This window comes from Caenorhabditis briggsae (assembly GCF_000004555.2).
Source record: "Caenorhabditis briggsae complete genome, chrIV, whole genome shotgun sequence".
In the NCBI taxonomy this organism is placed as follows: domain Eukaryota; kingdom Metazoa; phylum Nematoda; class Chromadorea; order Rhabditida; family Rhabditidae; genus Caenorhabditis; species Caenorhabditis briggsae.
Window position 1 is genome coordinate 15,591,303 of NC_013487.2, and position 18,659 is coordinate 15,609,961.

Sequence of the window (18,659 nt, forward strand, 5' to 3'; positions counted from 1 at the left end):
GAAAATTTAAAATTTTGAAATATTCTACAAGAGATTTTACATTTTTTAGTTTTTATTTCATTTAATTTGGTTAACTAGAACTAAAGTTATGGTCCTTGAAACATTAATTAGTACATTTTAAACCGCATTTCAGAGTTTTAACCCCAGAAGACGTCAAATTCAGAATTTTCTGAAAATTCGAACTGTCAATGTTTTCTACAAAAAATCTTCTATAAAACGGTATGACTTTCATGAAAATTTGTCTACTGGAAAGCCAAAAAAAAACTTCGAAATATAAAATATTTCTGGACTTACCACGAAACCCCCCCCCCTCCCCCCCTCCCAAAACTACCGTATCTCGGTTAGTTCTCGCTCGATTTCGACAAAAAATATAGCATTGAGTTTGAATTTTCAAATGCTTCAAAATGAGCCCAAACGCGACCAGGCTCCGTCCACTTTGAATTTCCCATGTGACACGCGACGCACGACCGCGACGCGCCGGGGAAAATGAAAATGGGCGGAGCATAGTCGAGTTTGGGCTTATCTTAAAGCGCTTGATGAGTTGAGTACTACTATAGCAGTTTCATAATGCAAAAATTTGAATTTTCGGAAATTTTCAGAATTTTCGAAGTTTTTTTTTTCGAATTTTCTAATATTTATCGATTTTGGATTGTGGAAACTGTCTTAAGCCATTTTTTGAGATTTCTGAGATTTTTAGCTTCAAAATGAGCCTAAACACGACTAGGCTGCGCCCTCTTTGAATTTTCCATGTGACGACCGCGACGCACGACGCGTCGGAAAAACAAAAGTGGGCGGAGCCTAGCCGTGTTTAGGCTCATTTTGAAGCTTTCAGCATGAGAAACTCGAAAAACTAAAAATTTTCGTGTTTAAAACAAATTTGACAAAGTTATGGATAAATCAAAACTTCAAACTTTGTTCAAAAAAGCTTTTTTTTTTCTTTTTCTTTTAAAATTTTTGCATTTAATGAAATTCGAGCTAAGAATGCAAATTTGTCATGCTATGTGCTTTAAAATGAGCCCAAACACGACTAGGCTCCGGCCATTTTGAGTTTCTCAGGTGCGTCGCGGTCGTGCGTCGCGTGCTCCCGCCAAAATTCAAAATGGGCAGAGCCTAGTCGTGTTTGGGCTCATTTTGAAGCTCTCCGCGGTCCAAACACAATAAAATCGGCAAATCTACACTATTTTATTCCAGAAATTTTAAAAAAAAACAAAAAATTAGCAAAAAAAATCATAAAAATCAAAAAATCGCTATCAGAAATCAAATTATTCCGGATAATCCCTCGTCGAATATCCGGATGGAATCAAATTGTGTACTTTCGCGTGTCCATGAAGTCCCGATAGGTCCGTTTTCGTCAAAGTGAACCGTTGGAAAGGGGGCGGAGCCTGTGGGGGCGTGTCCAGCTGACGAACCGGCGGAAGAGCACGAACCTTGCGTCCGAAATAGCCGTCTTTTTTGTGGAACAAGCCAGAGGACATTTTGTAGCCGAATCTGCAACGAAAAATGTGGGTTCAAATTTGGGAATTTCGTGGTGGGACCCAACAAAAATTCAAGAAATCGATAAATTTCGAATTTGGGCTCATTTTGGAGAGCAATACATGCTTTGGCGCAAAAAGCGCTTTAAAATGAGCTAAATTTAGGTCCAAATACATGAAAACAATACAGATCGATTTGAAATTCAATGAGCTTTGAAATGAGCCCCATATTGCCTCTAGGCTCCGCCCACTTTTAGGGGTCTCCAGTAGCTTGATGTGAGCGGAGCCTAGGCGTGTTTGGGCTCATTTTGAAGCGTATGGCATGCTGAATTCAAATTCACAGTGAGAAATGCTTTAAAATGAGCCCAAACTCGACTAGGATCCAATCGAATTTTGGATTACTGTAGTCTCGGTTCTTCAAACTACCGTAACCCAGCTAATTTTGATTGAACTTCAATAAAAATTATACATATCGATTTGAAATTCAATGAGCTTTAAAACGAGCTCCATATTGCCTAGGCTCCGTCCACTTTGCTTTTTTCGACTGCGTCGCGGTCGTGCGTCGCGTGTCTAGCTGAAAGTTCAAAGTGGGCGGAGCCTAGGCAATATGGGGCTCATTTTGAAGCACGGAACAAGCCCAGTTCGAATTTGAATCAAGAATTAGGGGAAGTTTGCTAGAATTTTCAAAAAAATCGATTTCAAGTTTCATAAAAAGTCAATTTTAGCCATTCTCAGCCATTCCGCTCACCTCCGATGCATTTGTGCGGATCCGAAAATCTTGGAATCAATATCGGCATGCGATAGTCGTCCTACTGTAGCCATACACTCTCGATGAAGTGAGAATTCGTGCTTATGGGGCAATTTGATTACGGTATAGTCGCCCTGGTGACGGACGATGGTCGCTGACGTGCCGGCGGCCTTCACAAACGTCTCCGAGTCCATTGTGGGGTAGCGTTCGATGCTGAAAATGAAGGAAAATTGGCTTAAAATGGTCCAAAGTTGGTCAAAATTGGGATTTTTGGCTGGGAAATCTAAATTTTCGAGCTTAAAATCAGCTAAAAACGTCATAAAATAAGATTTTCGATGCTGAAAATCGGTCAGAAATTCGATTTTTCAGCTATTTTTCCGGCAAAAATATGGATTTTTGGCTGAAAATCCGATTTTTTGGCTTCAAAACATTTTCAAAGTACCATTTTAGGTCATTTAAGGCTGATTTCGAGCTATTCTGAGCTAATTACAGCCATTTTAGAACAATTTTAAGCCGAATTTCAGCAATTTCTAGGTCGATTTCAAGCTAAAATTTGCTATTTTTTTTGGCCAATTTCAGACGGTTTTTCACCCATTTTCAGCCATTTCTAGGTCAGTTTTCAGCTTAAAATAGCTCTAAAAATGACTTAAAACATGCTAAAATTGATCTGGAACAGCTTGAAATCGATTTTCCAGCTTTCTCTAACGAATTTGAGGCAATTTCAGACTGTTTTAGACGGATTCTAAGTCATTTTGGACCAATTTTAAGCCAAATTTCAGCAATTTCTAGGTCAAATTCAAGCTAAAATTTGCTTTCAACTAGCCAAAAATACCTATTTGGGATCATTTTCGGCCTATTTCGGGCAATTTCAGACGGGTTTTCACCCATTTTCAGCCATTTTAGATATGTTTTCAGCTTAAAATAGTTCTAAAAATGACTTAAAACAAGCTAAAATCGATTTTCCAGCTTGCTATAACAAATTTGAGGCAATTTCAGACTGTTTTAGACGGATTCTAAGTCATTTTGGACCAATTTTAAGCGATTTCAGACGGTTTTTCCTCGTTTTCAGCGATTTTCAAGTCTATTTTCAGCTCAAAATAACTGGAAATGGCTAATTTCCGGTCATGTTATAGGCCAATTTCAGCCAATTAGGGTCGATTTTTAGCTCCAAAAACGCCAAAACCGACCTGGAATAGCCCTTTTTCAGCTTTTTGGACGAATTTTGGACCATTTTCAGCCAAATTGGGTCGATTTCAGCCATTTTTAGGTCAATTTTCAGCTTAAAACGACTCACCTATTGATGACAGTACCCGCAGCCAACGATCCAATTGGATACGCATTCCCTTCCACTCCAATCACTGGATTTTCAGACAAATGGCCACTCGTTGAGATGATGTCTCCGGCTCTGAAAAATGAGAAACGATTTGGCTGGAAATGTGAATTTCAGGGCATAAGATGAGCTAAAAATGAAGTTTGGGCTGAAATTTTCGATTTTGTTACCCTAAAACCGCTGGAAATCGAGATTTTGAGCTTAAAATTAGCTGAATCTCTATATTTTCAAGCTTAAAATGCTCCCAAAATGATATTTAGGCCATAATTTTTGGATTTTTTGAGCTTAAAAACAGCTAAAAATCAATATTTTTGAGCTTAAAATGATCCCAAAATGAAGTTTGGGCTGGAAAATTGAATTTTCGAGCTTGAAAACAACTGAAAATCGATATTTTTAAGCTTAAAATGATCTTGAAATGATATTAAGGCTCCAAACTGCAAAATTTTGAGCTTAAAATTAGCTAAAAATCAATATTTTCAAGCTTAAAATGCTCCCAAAATGATATTTCGGCCATAATTTTTGGATTTTTGAGCTTAAAATGGCTGGAAACCATATTTAGGTTGTAAATTTCAATTTTTTGGCTGAAAATTTCGAATTTTCCATCTTAAACACAGCTGGAAATCGATATTTTTGAGCTCAAAATGAGCCACAAATCAGTTTTGAGCTAAAAATAGCTGTTTTTCGCTGGAAAAATGAATTTCTGAGCTAAAAAGTTTAGCTAAAATCGATTTTTGGGCTTAAAAACTGTGTTTTTGCTTATTTTCAGCCAATTTTTCCAGAATTAGCGCGCCTACTTCATGTTCTCCGTCGCCAAAATCCATCGTTTTCCCTGCATCCCAGCACACAGCGCGATGTGACACGTTCGATTGGCGTCGCGACGTACTTCTAGCACCCGCTCGTCATAGGTGGATCCTTGGGCGGTTGGACCTCTGAAAATCCAATTTTGAGGCTGTAAATCAAGGATTTTAAGCCAAAAATCAATTTTTGGCTGAAAATTCTGGTTCAAAACGATTTTTCGAGCATTTCTAGATCTGGAAACCCTTGGATTAGCTATTTTCAGACGAAAATCACGGATTTTCTTGGTTTTTTCGCACTTTTAGGGCATTTGGGGATCACAAATTCCGATTTTTGGAATCTGAAAACCCTAGGATCAGCTAGTTTCAGCCAAAAATCGGGATTTTCAGACAAAAATGAATTTTAACATGGATTTTGGCTCATTTTTTCGCGTTTTTTCGAAAATTCCCGAACCTCCTATGAAAATCAATCATAAAATAGTCAAATTTGACGCCGCCACCGATGTGTTGATTGACTTTTCGGCCGGTTTCCGGGTCTCTTCCTCCCAATCTGTTGATTCTGAGTGGTTTGTGGGTATAGCGGCCGCCGGTTTTCTCTTCCATATCGGCCATGTCCCAGAGATGACGTGGCAGTGGTTTGGTGCCACGAGCCGGCAGGTTTCGAGTGGCTGTAATGATCTGAAATTGGTAAATTTTGAATTGTTCGAAAATTTTGGATTTTTCCCCAATTTTTTTCGTTTTTTCAAGGTTTCCGACCCGAAAAATCGCATTTTGAGGGTCTAGAAACCCTAAAAACCACCAAAAACCCCCTGAAAACTATAAAAATCGACCAAAAGATGTTTAGAATTTTTCCACTTACCTTTGGGGAGCATGCGAGCCGCAACGCGCCAAACTCAACTGCCAATGAGCTGATCATGCTGAAAACTTGAATTTTTAGCGGAAATTTCCAGAAAAAACGAAAAAAAATTGAGAAAAAACCGACAAAAACAGAGGGAAAATGACGAAAAATGAAAGAAAAACGGATGAAAAATGCAAGCGCGCTCTGTCGCACACCCTCCTAAAAAGCGCGCGAATTTGAATTGAAAAAGAAGGGGAATCGGTTTTAGGCTCATTTTTGGCTCATTTTCAGCCAATTTTTGTGGGATTTGAACTGAAAATAAACAAAACAGCGTTGGAAAAACTATAGAAAACAAGAAAGTTGAAGAAAAATAATGCTTAAAACGAAAAATTGAGATGAAACAACAATTTTAGACTTGCTGGGCTCCAGACATCAAATTCAGAATATTCACATGAATTCGAACAAAGTTTTAAATTCTATTTGATGTCGTTTGAAAAATGTGCAAAAAGACAACAAATTTTCGGAAAACATCCGATTTGTTATCGGTCCCTACAACGTAAATCACAAAAACTACCGTATCTCGGTTAATTTCAGTCCAAATCTGATAAAATTGAATTCATTGTTTATGGGACGTCAAGAGCTTCAAAATGAGCCTAAACACGACTTGGCTCCGCCCATTTTGAAATTTACCTCCGACACGCGGCGCACGACCGCGACGCGCCGGAAAAATCAAAGTGGGCGGAGTCTAGTCGTGTTTAGGCTCGTTTAGAAGCTCTCGTTGCGCCAAAACTGAATTTGCAAGCTTCAACTGATTTGGATGAAAATCACCAGAGTTACGGTAGTTTCAAACTTTTTGAAAATTCATTTTGCTCAATTTCAACGGTTTTTTCGAGATTTTTTTTTTGAGATTTTTTCATTTTTAGGCTTTTAGACGAATAGCAAAGTTACGGTAGTTGTTCTAGAATCAATAAATACTTTTTTCTCTGCGTCTCTCTTCCTATCTCCAATTTCTTATCACTAAGATTCCAAAGTCCACCTGATAACTGATAAGCGAAAAAAATCACAAGAAAAATCGTAAAATTTCCACTTTTTCAAACTTTTTTCTTCAATTTTTATGTTCTGAAAAAAATGGAAAAATTCTTTTTTTCAGAATTTTTTTTTCAAAAATTTACAGTATAAATTATCATTGATAAGAGTGCTGAAAATGTCGCTTTGTAATTTTCCGACGTTTTTTTCTAGTTTTAAAGGAAAAATTAGGAAAAAAAAATTTTTTTCTCAGATTTTTGAATTTTTCATTTTTCTTAAATTCTGAAATTGGTGGCCTAGAAGTTGAAATTTTCAGACTTAAACAATTTTCATTAGATTTATCAAGTTGAGAGCTTCAAAATGAGCCCAAATACGACTAGGCTCCGCTCACCTTGAAATTTCCCATTTGACACGCGACGCACGACCGCGACGCGCCGGAATTTTCAAAGTGTGCGGAACCTAATCGTGTTTGGGCTCGTTTTGAAGCTCTCGTTGCGCCAAAACTGAATTTGTAAGTTTCAACTGATTTGGATGAAAATCACCAGAGTTACGGTAGTTCCAAACTTTTTGAAAATTCATTTTGCTCAATTTCAACGGTTTTTTTTCGAGTCATTTTTTTGAGATTTTTTCATTTTTAGGCTGAAATTTTCAGAAAGTTTGCTGATAATGTTATCAGCAATCTTGTGGACCATTTTTGGGCTCTTAATTTGGGCAATTCCCAAAATTTTGGGCTATATTGTGAGTTTTTCTGGAAAATTTCTGAAAATTCTTAAAATTTATCCAGAATCATCGCCAGAAGCTGAAAACGCTCATCAAACAGCGTCAAGCTGATAGGAAAGTAAACTTCGATTGGGCTAGAAATGTAAGAAAAAATTTTTAAAATCTGAAAAAAAAATTTTCAGCCAAAATTTTTTTTTCAGAATTTCGAAAAACTGGACCCAGCTCGTGCGGCTGAAATCAACTTCCAGGAGTTCCAGAATCTTCGAGAATCGCTAAAAAATGGCAATTTTCAGCCAGTGGAAACTTTAAGAGCATTCCAGCGGAAGGCTTTTGAGGCTAACGAGAAGACCAACTGTGTTTGCCTTTTTATTCAGGTACAGTAATCCGAAAATAGCAAAACTAATAACAGTACGAATTTGGCGGGCCCAGAGCTTCAAAATGAATATAAAACCCCTAATTTTGAACTATTTTGAGCTATTTTAAGCTATTTTAATAGCTCAAGGGGAGGCTGGCCTAGAAAACCGGAATTGGTGGCCTAGAAATTGAAAAGTTCAAGTTTTAGTCATTTTCATCAGATTTATCAAGTCAAGAGCTTCAAAATGAGCCCAAACACGACTAGGCTCCGTCCACTTTGAAATTTCGTCTTGACACGCGACGCACGACCGCGACGCACCGAAATTTTCAAAGTAAGCGGAGCCTAGTCGAGTTTAGGCTCATTTTGAAGCACATTCAATTCCAGATCGATTTGTATAGTTTTCATCAAGTTTAGACAAAAACTAGCCGAGATACTAGTTTTTTGGAGTCCCACCACGAAAATCACAAAAACTACCATAACTCGGTTAGTTTTTGTACAATTTTGACGAATGTAAAATCATTAAGCTTGAAATTTGAAATGCTTCAAAATGAGCCCAAACACGACTAAGCTCCGCCCTTTTTGAATTTTCGGTGAGACACGCGACGCACGACCGCGACGCAGCTGAAAAATCAAAGTGGGCGAAGCCTAGTCGTGTTTAGGCTCATTTTGAAGCTCTCAGCACGCCAAGGTCAAATTCGCAAAATTGAAAGCATTCGGACAAAAATCAACGGGGCTACGGTAGCCTTCTGAGTCACTTTCAATGGGTTTTGGGTCTTTTTAAATGAAATTTTCTAGACTTTTCGATATTTCAGGAGGCTCTGGAGATTGCTCAGCACTTGGAGACCCTTGCCAAGGATCCGGACTACAAAAAACCGCCACTTTTCGGTGTCCCCGTCTCCATAAAAGAGTCGATTCATGTGAAAAATATGGATTCGACACTGGGATATTCTCAAAACATCAATAATCCATCGAAATCCAATTCCTTATCAGTTGATCAATTGATAAGACTTGGCGCCGTTCCATTCGTTCATACCAATATCCCAATTGCATTGCTCAGCTTTGGATGCTCGAATCCGGTCTATGGATCCACCAGTAATCCCTTTGATACGACCAGGTAAGAAATATTTTTGTAATAATTTTAAGAAAACTGAATTTGGGAGATTGTGAGCTTCAAAATGAGCCTAAACATGAATATGCTCCGCCCACTTTGAAATTTCGCCTTGACCGCGACGCGCCGTAAAATCAAAGTGGGCGGAGCCTAGTTGTGTTTAGGCTCATTTTAAAGCGCTTGACCTGCCAAACAATAGTATGCATGTTTCGAAAGTGAAAAATCAAAACCTAGGCCACCAGGACGCAAAAGTTAGGCCAGCAAGGTACAGTACCCCTCAAAATGGGCGGAGCCTAGTTGTGTTTGAGCTCATTTTGAAGCTCTTCGCATGCCAAACTTAAAAATTTTAGATTTAACTCAAAATTAAATACAAAAATCTAAATTTTCAGAGTGCCCGGAGGCTCATCAGGCGGTGGAGCCGCTCTCGTTGCACTTGGCGGGAGTGTTCTGGGAATTGGAACCGATGTTGGCGGATCCGTCAGAACTCCAGCATCATTTTGTGGAATCGCTGGCTTTAAGAGCTCATCCGATCGATCGCCACAATTGGGAAAAACCGCGTCGATTCCAGGTGAATTTTGAAAAAAAAGTTTTTTTTTTGGAAAATTCCACTATAACTTTCTAAATTGCGCTCCAAACCTGACAAAAAACAAAAATTTAAATTAAGCGCGTTGATAGCTTCAAAATGAGTCCAAACACGACTAGGCTCCGCCCATTTTCTTTTTTCAGGCGCATCGCGGTCGTGCGTCGCGTGTCAGTTTCAAAGTAAGCGGAGCCTAATCGTGTTTGGACTCATTTTGAAGCATTCTGAATTTCAAACACAATGATTCTATTTTTGTCAAAATAAGACAAAAAATGACCGAGATACGGTAGTTTTTGTAATTTCCGTGTTGATACCCAAAAAAGTACCGTATCTCGGTTCACTTTTGTCCAAACTTGAGAAAAATATTATTATTGAATTTGAAATCAAAAATGCTTCAAAATGAGCCTAAACACGACTAGGCTCCGCTTACTTTGAATTTTCTCTTCGGCACGCGACGCACGACCGCGACGCGCGCGTAAAAATGAAAGTGGGCTGAGCCTAGTCGTGTTTGGGCTCATTTTGAAGCGCTTGACATGTAAAATCAAACTGGAATAATTTCAATATAGAAGAATCAAAATCTAGGCCACCAGGTGCAAAAATTAGGCCACGTCCATTTTAAAGGTGCAGTACTCCCCTAAGAAACCCTTATAGTGGGCGGAGCCTAATCGTGTTTGGGCTTATTTTGAAGCACTCGACTCGCTCAACTCAAAAATGTCATTTTCCAGGTCGTCAGCTCCTTCTCTCCGTCGAAGGACCGCTCGCAAAGAACATCGACGTCTGTGTGGAGTACCTTCGTTTAAAATGGAATGATTTGGCGCTTTTCGAAAAAGATGTGTACCTACCGCCTGTCAAATTCCGAGAGGACATTTATAATGCTAAAAATTCGCTGAAAATTGGATTTTACCTGAATGACGGCTATCAGAAGGCCTCTCCAGCCTATGAGAGGGCTGTAAAGGAGACAGTGGAGGTTTTGAAGGTACAGTAATCCAAAATTTTCAAATTTTTTGAAAAGCCCAAAATCTACTGGTTTTTACTGGGTTAAAAAATCAAAATTTTTCAATAATTTGAAAATTTGAATTTTTTGCAAAAAATCTGAAAAAAATTGCTCATTTTCCATATTTTTCAAAAATTCAAAAAAGTACAGTAACCCAATTTTTCCAGGATCTTGGACATGATCTTATCGAGTTTGAAGTCCCTCGTCCCGACCACATGTACAGTATCTTTTGCGCCGGCGCCACTGCCGATGGTGGTCTCTACCTGATGAATAGTCTCGCAAATGTAGGACATCTGGATAGACAGACACACAGATTGTATTATTATTTTTTTAAATTTTAGGACATAATTCCTCCAGAATCCAACATTGGATTCCCTGTAGCCCGTTTGCCCCATTTTGTACAACGAATTTTGAGAAAATACTGGCCAAATCGGCGGGAACGACAGATTATTCAGCAGCTGCCGCATGATACAGAAGGTACGGTTTGGCGGGAAACTTGAAAATTTGAATTTGGCTCAGTGAGAGCTTCAAAATGAGCCCAAACACGACTACATTGGAACAAGTTTGAAATTTCGAAATTTCGTGGTGGGACCCAAAAATGTAAAAAGTACCGTAACTCTGTTGTTTTTGATGCTAACGAAAAAGCTCAAAAATCGTCAGATCGGCATGTTGAGAGCTTCAATATGAGCCCAAACACGACTAGAATCCGATCATGTTTATTTTTCCGGCGCGTCGCGGTCGTGCGTCGCGTGTCCAGGTGGAATTTCAACGTGGGCGGAGCCTAGTCGTGTTTGGGCTCATTTCGAAGAATTTCAAATTTCAAACTCTCTGATTTAATTTTCAATAGAATTGAACAAAAACTAACCGAGATACGGTCATTTTTGTAATTTTCATGAAGAGACCCCAAAAAAAACTACCGTATCTCGGTTAGAACTAGATGGAATATATATTCAATATGTTTAAAAAATAAAATGCTTCAAAATGAGCCCAAACACGACTAGGCTCCGCCCATTTTGGAATTTCACCTAGACGCGCGACGCACGTCCGCGACGCGCCCGAACAAATCAAAATGGGCGGATCCTAGTCGTGTTTAGATTCATTGTAAAGCTTTCAACAAGACAAAAACGTTCAAACTAGTTTCAGACTGTTTTGACAAGTTTTTAACACGTTTAAAGCTTAGAAAATTCCAAAAAATCAAGAATCTTCCAGAAATGCGTCTAATGCACGAGAAAATCGAGGACTACCGTCATGAATTCGTCATGGCGATGCGTGCGAAGGGTCTCGACGCGATAGTGTGTCCATCGTTCGGTTGTCCACCCCCACACCACGGGGTTCCCAACAAAATTATGTCCGCAACCAGCTACACGGCACTCTATAATTTGATTGATTTCGCGGCGGGTACTGTACCGGTTACTGTACAGAAACCAGAAGATGAGCAGGAGTTGAGAAAGGTTAAGGTAGGAAATTTGAGATTTAATTTTCTTAATTCAAAATTCCAAGAAATATCCAAATTGGAATTTTTTCAAAACTACCGTATCTCGGTTAATTTTGCTCCAAAATCAATAAATTTTAAAAATTTGTGTCTGAAATTTCATATGCTTCAAAATGAGCCTAAACACGACTAGGCTCCGCCCACTTTGAAAATTCGTCCTAGACACGCGACGCATGACCGCGGCGCGTCTGAAATTTCGAAATGGGCGGAGCCTAGTCGTGTTGGAGCTCATTTTGAAGCTCTCAACGTCACGAACACACTGGAATTGATTTCGGCTCAAAAACGCTGAATATTTTTTTAAAAAACCCTGAAATTTGCAGACCGAGGACTCGTGGGACCGTAAAATCGTGTCAGAATCGAAGAATTGTGATGGGCTTCCGGTTGCAGTTCAAATCGCCGCTCCACCATTCCGCGAAGAAATGGTCTTGAGACTATTGAGAGATGTTGAGGAGAGGATTGGATTGTATTACAAAAATTGATAACTTTGTTCGAATTTTTGGAAATTTGCAATTAATAAATAGTCTCATTTCTTTTTACCGTATCTTGGCTACTTTTTGTCTAAATTTGACAAAAACTATACAAATCGATCTGGAATTAAATGAGCTTCAAAATGAGCCCAAGCACGACTACATTCCGGTTATTTTTATTTTTTCTGGCGCGTCGCGGTCGTGCGTCGCGTGTCTCATGGAAATTTCAATATGGGCGGAGCCTAGTCGTGTTGGGGTTCATTTTGAAGCAAAATACATCCTTAATTCAAACTCAACCTAAATATTGCTTGGAAATAAGCCCAAAATTGACTAGAATTCGTAAACTTTGGATTACTGTAGTCTCGATTCTTGAAACTCCCGTAATCCCGTTAATTATGGTCCAAATTTTATGAAAAGTATACAAATCAATCTAAAATTAAATAAGCTTCAAAATGAGCCTAAACACGACTAGTGTCCCCCCCCCCCCCCCCCACTTTCATTTTTCCGACGCGTCGCGGTCGTGCGTCGCGTGCCGATGGGAAATTTCAAAGTGAGCGGAGCCTAGTCGTGTTTAGGCTCATTTTGAAGCTCTCAGCGTTAAAAACACAATGAGATTAATTTCAAAAAGATCAGATGAGTTTTTCAACAGTTATGGGAATTGGAATCTTCCAGAAATGGGTCTAACAAGTTCAAATAACACATCTAATTCTCATAATTTATAAAAAATAACTTATAAAGAGTCATAAAAAGTATTTTTCAAACGTTATCTTCTGTATTCTCTGCGTCTCTCATCTCTCTCCTCATGTTGTTCTTTCGGTGCCTTTGTCGGAGGTTCTTTGTCGAATGCCGCCTCACCTTTTAGTGATCCCGCCTAAGCTCCGCCCACTTTTTTCTCAAGGGGATAGGAGGGGTATATAAGAGTGCATCTAGACACATAGCCTTCATTAGTTTTTAGAAAGCGGATATCTGATTTTTTTCTGCTTACCCCATACTATGATTTTTTCTGAGCATTCCTATATGTGATTTTTGTTGGATTTCGGAAATTGGTGAGTTTTTGAGCCAATTTATCTAGCTTTCTGTGGCAGATATCAAAATTTTGTCAACTGATCAAATGTTATTGATACTATGATAAACATTTTATCAGTTGAAAACTTTTTGATATCTCTCACAGAAAACGAGATAAACTGGCTTAAAGTTAAGAGCCGGATACTGTGGATCAGTCTAAACCGCTTCTAACTTTAAGCCAATTTATCTGACTTCCTGTGACAGATATCAAAATTTTGTCAACTGATAAAATGTTTATCATGATATCAACAACATTTTATCAGTTGACCACTTCTTGATATCTATTACAGTAAGCGAGATATACGGGTTTTTTGAAAGCAAAGACAAGGAATTTTCATATAAGAGAGTGGTTTCTTTATCAGGCGCAGACTCGTCTTGGAACAACAGAAACTAATGTTGAAGAAGACCGATATTCTGATGGAGAATCAATACCGTATCCAAGACGAAATTGTCATCAGAAGAGCATCTGGAAGTAGAGGAGTTTCTGAATATGTCCTAAAATTCAAAGTTTCGTATAGTCAGGCGAGTTTTTACATTTAGACTTTGTGTAGAAATATCTCGTTTTCTGTGAGAGATATCAAAAATTTGTAAACTGATAAAATGCTTATGATATTATCATTAACATTTTATCAGTTTACAAATTTTTTTATATCTCTTAATGATACATAGTTGACACATATTTGGGAATGTCGTTTTTCATGAGAGAAAGAGAGAGCCTTTGAAACTTCTTCTCCCATTCTCGTTGAGCTTCAGTCCGTACTGTAATTCATTGATTTCGTTTTCAAGATGAAACCACTTCTACTTTTCGCTCTCGTCATCATGGTTGCTTTGTTGCTCACCTCGTCGTCGCAAGAATTCCGTTTGCTCAATGACTGGAACACAAGTCAATCAGAAAGCCAAGAACTCAAACGTTAGTCTTTAGCCAGGGTTGTATTTTCGCCAATTTATCTTGCTTCTCGTGAAAGATATCAAAATTGTGCCAACTGATAAAATGTAGCTGATATTGTGACAAACATTTTATCAGTTGATTAATTTTTGATATATTTTACGGAGATTGAGATAAATTGGTTTGAAGTTAAACAGCCCCCTAACTTGAAGTCAATTTATCTACCTTCCTGTGACAGATATCAAAAAAAGGTCAACTAGTGAAATGTTCATCGCATTATCAGTAATTCGTTATCAGTTGAAAACTTTTTGATATCTCTCACAGGAAACGAGATATATGGGCTCAAAGTTGACAGTATTTAAGGTTCAAAAAGCATTTTTCAGAAACCTATCGACCCAGAACATCAACAGAAGGTCGATTTAGCCAAGATGCCAGCTAGAAAATATTTTTGTGGTAGAGATGTGCAAACACAATCCAATTCATCAGGAAAAAAGACATTCGATTCTCAAAAATATTCGATTTCTTTGTTGTCGAAAATTCCCCAAAAATAAATTATTTGAATATTTGAAAATGTTTTCTGGAACCTTCTGAAACCTAAACACAGTAATTTCTGCATTTTCTAGAGCTGTTTCGTTTTTTTTAACACCAATTTCGAACTTCTCATCAAAAACTACTCTAGATAGCATTTTTCTGCGTCTCTAGCGCTCAATTTCAAATTTTCGGGTTACTGTAGCACCGATTGTGTGCAAACACCAAACCAAACACCGAACCTTACGACAAAATGCACAAATGAGCTGAAAGCGGTATTTTTGGGGGTAAAAACGCTCGGGGAAATCGAATTTCGCATTAAAAACTGTCCAAAATTTGAACAAATGTCGAAAAAAGGTTTTCGTCAAGATTTTTCAGATTTCCCATAGTTTTTTGATATTTGTTAGCATAAAATTTGAATTTACCATCGAAAACTGCCCTAGAATGTATTTTTCTGCGTCTCTGACTCTTTTTATCGGGTTACTGTAGCTCCAATTCTGTGCAAACACCAAACCAAACACCGAATCTTACGACGAAATGCACAAATCGCTCAAAAACCATGGTTTTGGGGGTAAAAAATTGCGGGGAATCCGATTTTAGCATTTAGAACTGTCTCAAAACCAAAAGTAGTCGAAAAATTGAAATTTTCAAAATGTCCAACAAAAAATTTTTTTTTTGAAAAACTTTTTTTTCAAAAATTCAAAAATTGTTTATCAATCAATCAATAGCTATGATAATAGTTGCATAAATCAATAAAAAGAGGAGATAAGAGCAGAAAACACAGAAAAGGGCGGCTCGTTTCCGATTTCCCAGCATGGCAGTGGTGATTTGACGTTGGATTGGTGTCTGGAAATGTTTTCAGATTTTCAGCTTTTTTGGGTTCCAGAAGTGAAATTCTGATGATTTTAACAAAAAATTCGGGGTCAGAATGAAATTTCAGTCTAGACAACTTTTTTGTTTGCTCCGAAATTTTGAAATTTGAAAATTTCAATTTTAGGCCATTTAGGCCCAAAATTTAGGCTTTTCAAGCCCCCCGAACTCACTGGACCGGGACACGCAGTGACTACGGTAGTCGTCGGTTTGTATTCTTTCTTCATCAAATAGTCGATAACATGATTCACGAATCGGAGGGGTCCTGTGTGTTCGGTTTCGGCTGAAATAATGAATTCTCAATTTTCGGGAGATTACTGTAGTTTCGGATTATTCTAGATAGCGTAAGGTTTTAGATCAGAAATAACAACAAAAAAAAGACAAATTTTAAGCTACTTTTCATGGATTTCTGATGGTTTTGAGCCTAGTTATGATGATTTTAGTGTTTTGCGGATATTCGGACATCCGGACAAACAGAAAACGTTGTTTTAGGCTATTTTTTGGGCTTATAAGTCATTTTTAGTCGTTAAAAATGCAAAAAATGCGCTTAAAACACTAAAATTACCCTAGAAATGAGTTTCCCGTTCATTTTGAAAAGATGGCCTAGAAAACCAAATTTTTGGTTTTCTAGGCCACTCTCCCAAAATTGTCAAAAACATGGTTTCTGGGCTAATTTTAGCGTTTTAAGCAAATTTTCAACATTTTCAGCGTCTAAGAATGATTTTTAAGCTCAAAAATAGCCAATTTTAGGTCCAGAGTAGCAAGTTCTCTTCGGTGGCCTAGAAAACTGGAAAAGTTAGGCCACACTTAGAAAATTCAGTTTCCTGGCCTACATTTTATTGTAGTCACCTATTTTTTTTATTTGTTTTTGTTCTAAAAATGACATTTAAAGCCCTAGAAACTGCGTCTCCCAAGACATGGCCTAACTTTGTTGGTTTTCTAGGCCATTTTTCTGAAAATCGAGGTTTTAGGGTGTTTTTTGAGTTTTGACGAGCTTAAAACGCGTTTTCATGAGTTAAAAATGCTGAAAATGTGCTTAAAACGCTGAAATTACCCTAGAAATGAGTTTTCCGTCCATTTTGGGAAGGTGGCCTAGAAATCCAAAATTTTTGGGTTTCTAGGCCGCGTTCCAAAAGTTGTCAGAAACATAATTTTCAGGGTAATTTTTATGTTTTGAGTTCATTTTTCACATTTTCAAAAGCAAAAAATGACTTTTAAGACCCGAAAAAGCGAATTTTCAATCAATTTTCAGCCAAAAAACCCACAAGTAGTCATAATTTTGACAGGATTTGCCTGTTTCTTCTCCTCATCCACATGGACCATCAAAGTGTACCGTACTCTTCTAGCGGGCAGTGTTAAATCGATTAACACCAAAAAAACTGAATGAATAAAATTCGAGCATAACCAGAGATCCATTAGAGTAGTTGCAGTGTAGGGGCGTTGAGAAGACAGCTGAAAATCGGAATTTTCAGAAAAATACATGGATGGGACTTTTTGAAATTTTAAAATTTGAATTTGGTAAGTTCAGAGCTTCAAAATGAGCCTAAACACGACTATATTTGAACCAAAACTAGCGGGGTTACGGTAGTTTGAAGAATCAACTACAGTAATCGAACGTTTTCGGATCCTAGTCAAATTTGGGTTCATTTTGAAGCAATCATTACGCAGGATTTAAATTTAGCATGTCTTACGCTTCAAAATAAGCCTAAACACGACTATATTTGAAAAGTGTTGAAATTTTCGAATTTTCGTGGTGGGACCCAAAAATGCAAAAAGTACTGTAACTCTGTGAGTTTTCGAGCAAACTCAAAAATTTAAAAAACACTAGATTTGGCATGTTATGAGCTTTAAAATGAGCCCAAACACGGCTAGGCTCCGCTCACTTTGAAGTTTCCCTCTGTCACGCGACGCACGACCGCGACGCGCCGTAAAATCAAAGTGAACGGAACCTATTCATGATTATACTCATTTTGAAGCTCCCAACGCACTGAATTCAAATTTCACATTTTCAAAATGAAAAAAAAATAGACTCCGCCCCCTACCATAATCAAAATGCCAACCATTGCCGCCAGGGAGACTAAAATTTGAATTTTCCGCCGTTTCCATTGAGCGAAAAATACAGAAGACACTATTAAAATGCTCGGAAGGAACGTTGAGAGTAGTGCACGCGGCCATTCGGATCTAAAAATGAATTCCAGTGAACACGATGGGTAGTCACCTGAAAAATCTTTGGAATTAAAAAAAATATTGTCCTGGACCATTTTTCATAGCTTAAGACTCATTTTTGAGCGTTGAAAACGCAAAAAATCGTTTTGAAACGCTAAAATTACCCTAGAAATAAGTTTCCCGCTCATTTTGGAGAGATGGCCTAGAAACCCCAAACTTTTGATTTTCTAGGCCACCAATTCTTATTTTATGTTCCAGGCCATTTTTTGGGCTTTAGATGCATTTTTAGGCTGGGAAAATAAGAAAAACGTGTTAAAAATGCTTAAATTACCCTAGAAACCGTATTTCCAACTATTTTCGAGACGTGGCCTAGAAAACCAAAATTTTTGGATTTCTAGGCCACGGCTCCAAAATGATCAAAAAATACATTCCTAGATCAATTTTAGCGTTTTAGGCGCATTTTTGACATTTTCAACCTCTAATAATAGCTTTTAAGCCCCTAAAACCACATTTTCCAAGATGTGGCCTAACTTTGTTGGTTTTCTAGCCCATTTTTCTGAAAATGTAGTTTCAGGGTGTTTTTTGAGCTTTTTTTGAGCTAAAAAGTCACTTTCAGCAGTTAAGCTTGCTAAAAATGTGCTTAAAACGCAAAAATTACCCTAGAAACAAGTTTCCCGCCCATTTTGGAGAGATGGCCTAGAAATCCAAAGTTTTGGGTTTCTAGGCCACGCCTCCAAAATGGTCAGAAAAATTGTTTTCAGGCTAATTTTAGCGTTTAAATTCATTTTTTCTAGTTTTAGAGCTCTAAAATGGCTCCTAAACTCACCCAAAAAGACATTGGTCAGTAATTTCTGTGTATCGCTTCTCAGATCATGAAATTGGGTTACTGTAAGTGTCTCATCGCCTTCCGGGACCACAGAAAGTGTACATGTGAATGACTCGAATGGATATTTCCACGCATTCGTTTGACATTCTACAGTTGTCTTGATGGTACTGTAGCTATTCATTGTTCCGGTGGTTGGGGCGAGTGTAGTGTGTTTTGAGGTTACTGTAGGTGAGAAAACGAGGGATGGATGCCATGTTGGGTATTCTAAAGGCATTGGAAATCGATCTTTCAATTCTCGAAGGCGGAGTCGTTCGTCAATCCACGTCATCGCAATTATCACTTCCAGATATAGATTTCTCTGGAAAAAGACTTTTATTTTTGAATTTTTGGAACG

At 38.0% G+C, this 18,659-nt stretch overlaps 3 protein-coding genes across 3 annotated transcripts in view; 1 reads left to right on the forward strand and 2 right to left on the reverse strand.

Moving 5' to 3' along the window:
* Nucleotides 1-1,262: 1,262 nt before the first annotated feature.
* Cbr-mrpl-2 lies at nt 1,263-5,260 on the reverse strand (the record flags this gene model as incomplete). Its single annotated transcript, XM_002647076.1, has 6 exons — nt 1,263-1,488; nt 2,221-2,433; nt 3,515-3,625; nt 4,345-4,479; nt 4,799-5,022; nt 5,204-5,260. 6 exons carry the CDS (start codon nt 5,258-5,260, stop codon nt 1,263-1,265), a joined length of 966 nt encoding a protein of 321 aa, XP_002647122.1.
* Nucleotides 5,261-6,874: 1,614 nt separating this feature from the next.
* Nucleotides 6,875-11,936, forward strand: Cbr-faah-3 (the record flags this gene model as incomplete). The annotated part of the gene is made up of 10 exons (XM_002647075.1): nt 6,875-6,946; nt 6,993-7,070; nt 7,129-7,302; nt 8,096-8,397; nt 8,781-8,959; nt 9,697-9,947; nt 10,133-10,249; nt 10,307-10,442; nt 11,175-11,422; nt 11,778-11,936. The coding sequence occupies 10 exons, from the start codon at nt 6,875-6,877 to the stop codon at nt 11,934-11,936; spliced, it is 1,716 nt and encodes a 571-aa protein (XP_002647121.1).
* A 3,184-nt stretch (nt 11,937-15,120) lies between these two features.
* The window catches only part of Cbr-lgc-33, a gene marked incomplete at both ends in the record, with an annotated part of 4,708 nt that continues 1,169 nt past the window's right edge, over nt 15,121-18,659 (reverse strand). Inside the window, 5 exons of the mRNA XM_002647074.2 lie at nt 15,121-15,249; nt 15,447-15,556; nt 16,539-16,725; nt 17,334-17,491; nt 18,266-18,623. Of these exons, the coding sequence (XP_002647120.2) occupies nt 15,121-15,249; nt 15,447-15,556; nt 16,539-16,725; nt 17,334-17,491; nt 18,266-18,623 (942 nt within the window). The remainder of the gene's footprint in view (nt 15,250-15,446; nt 15,557-16,538; nt 16,726-17,333; nt 17,492-18,265; nt 18,624-18,659) is intronic.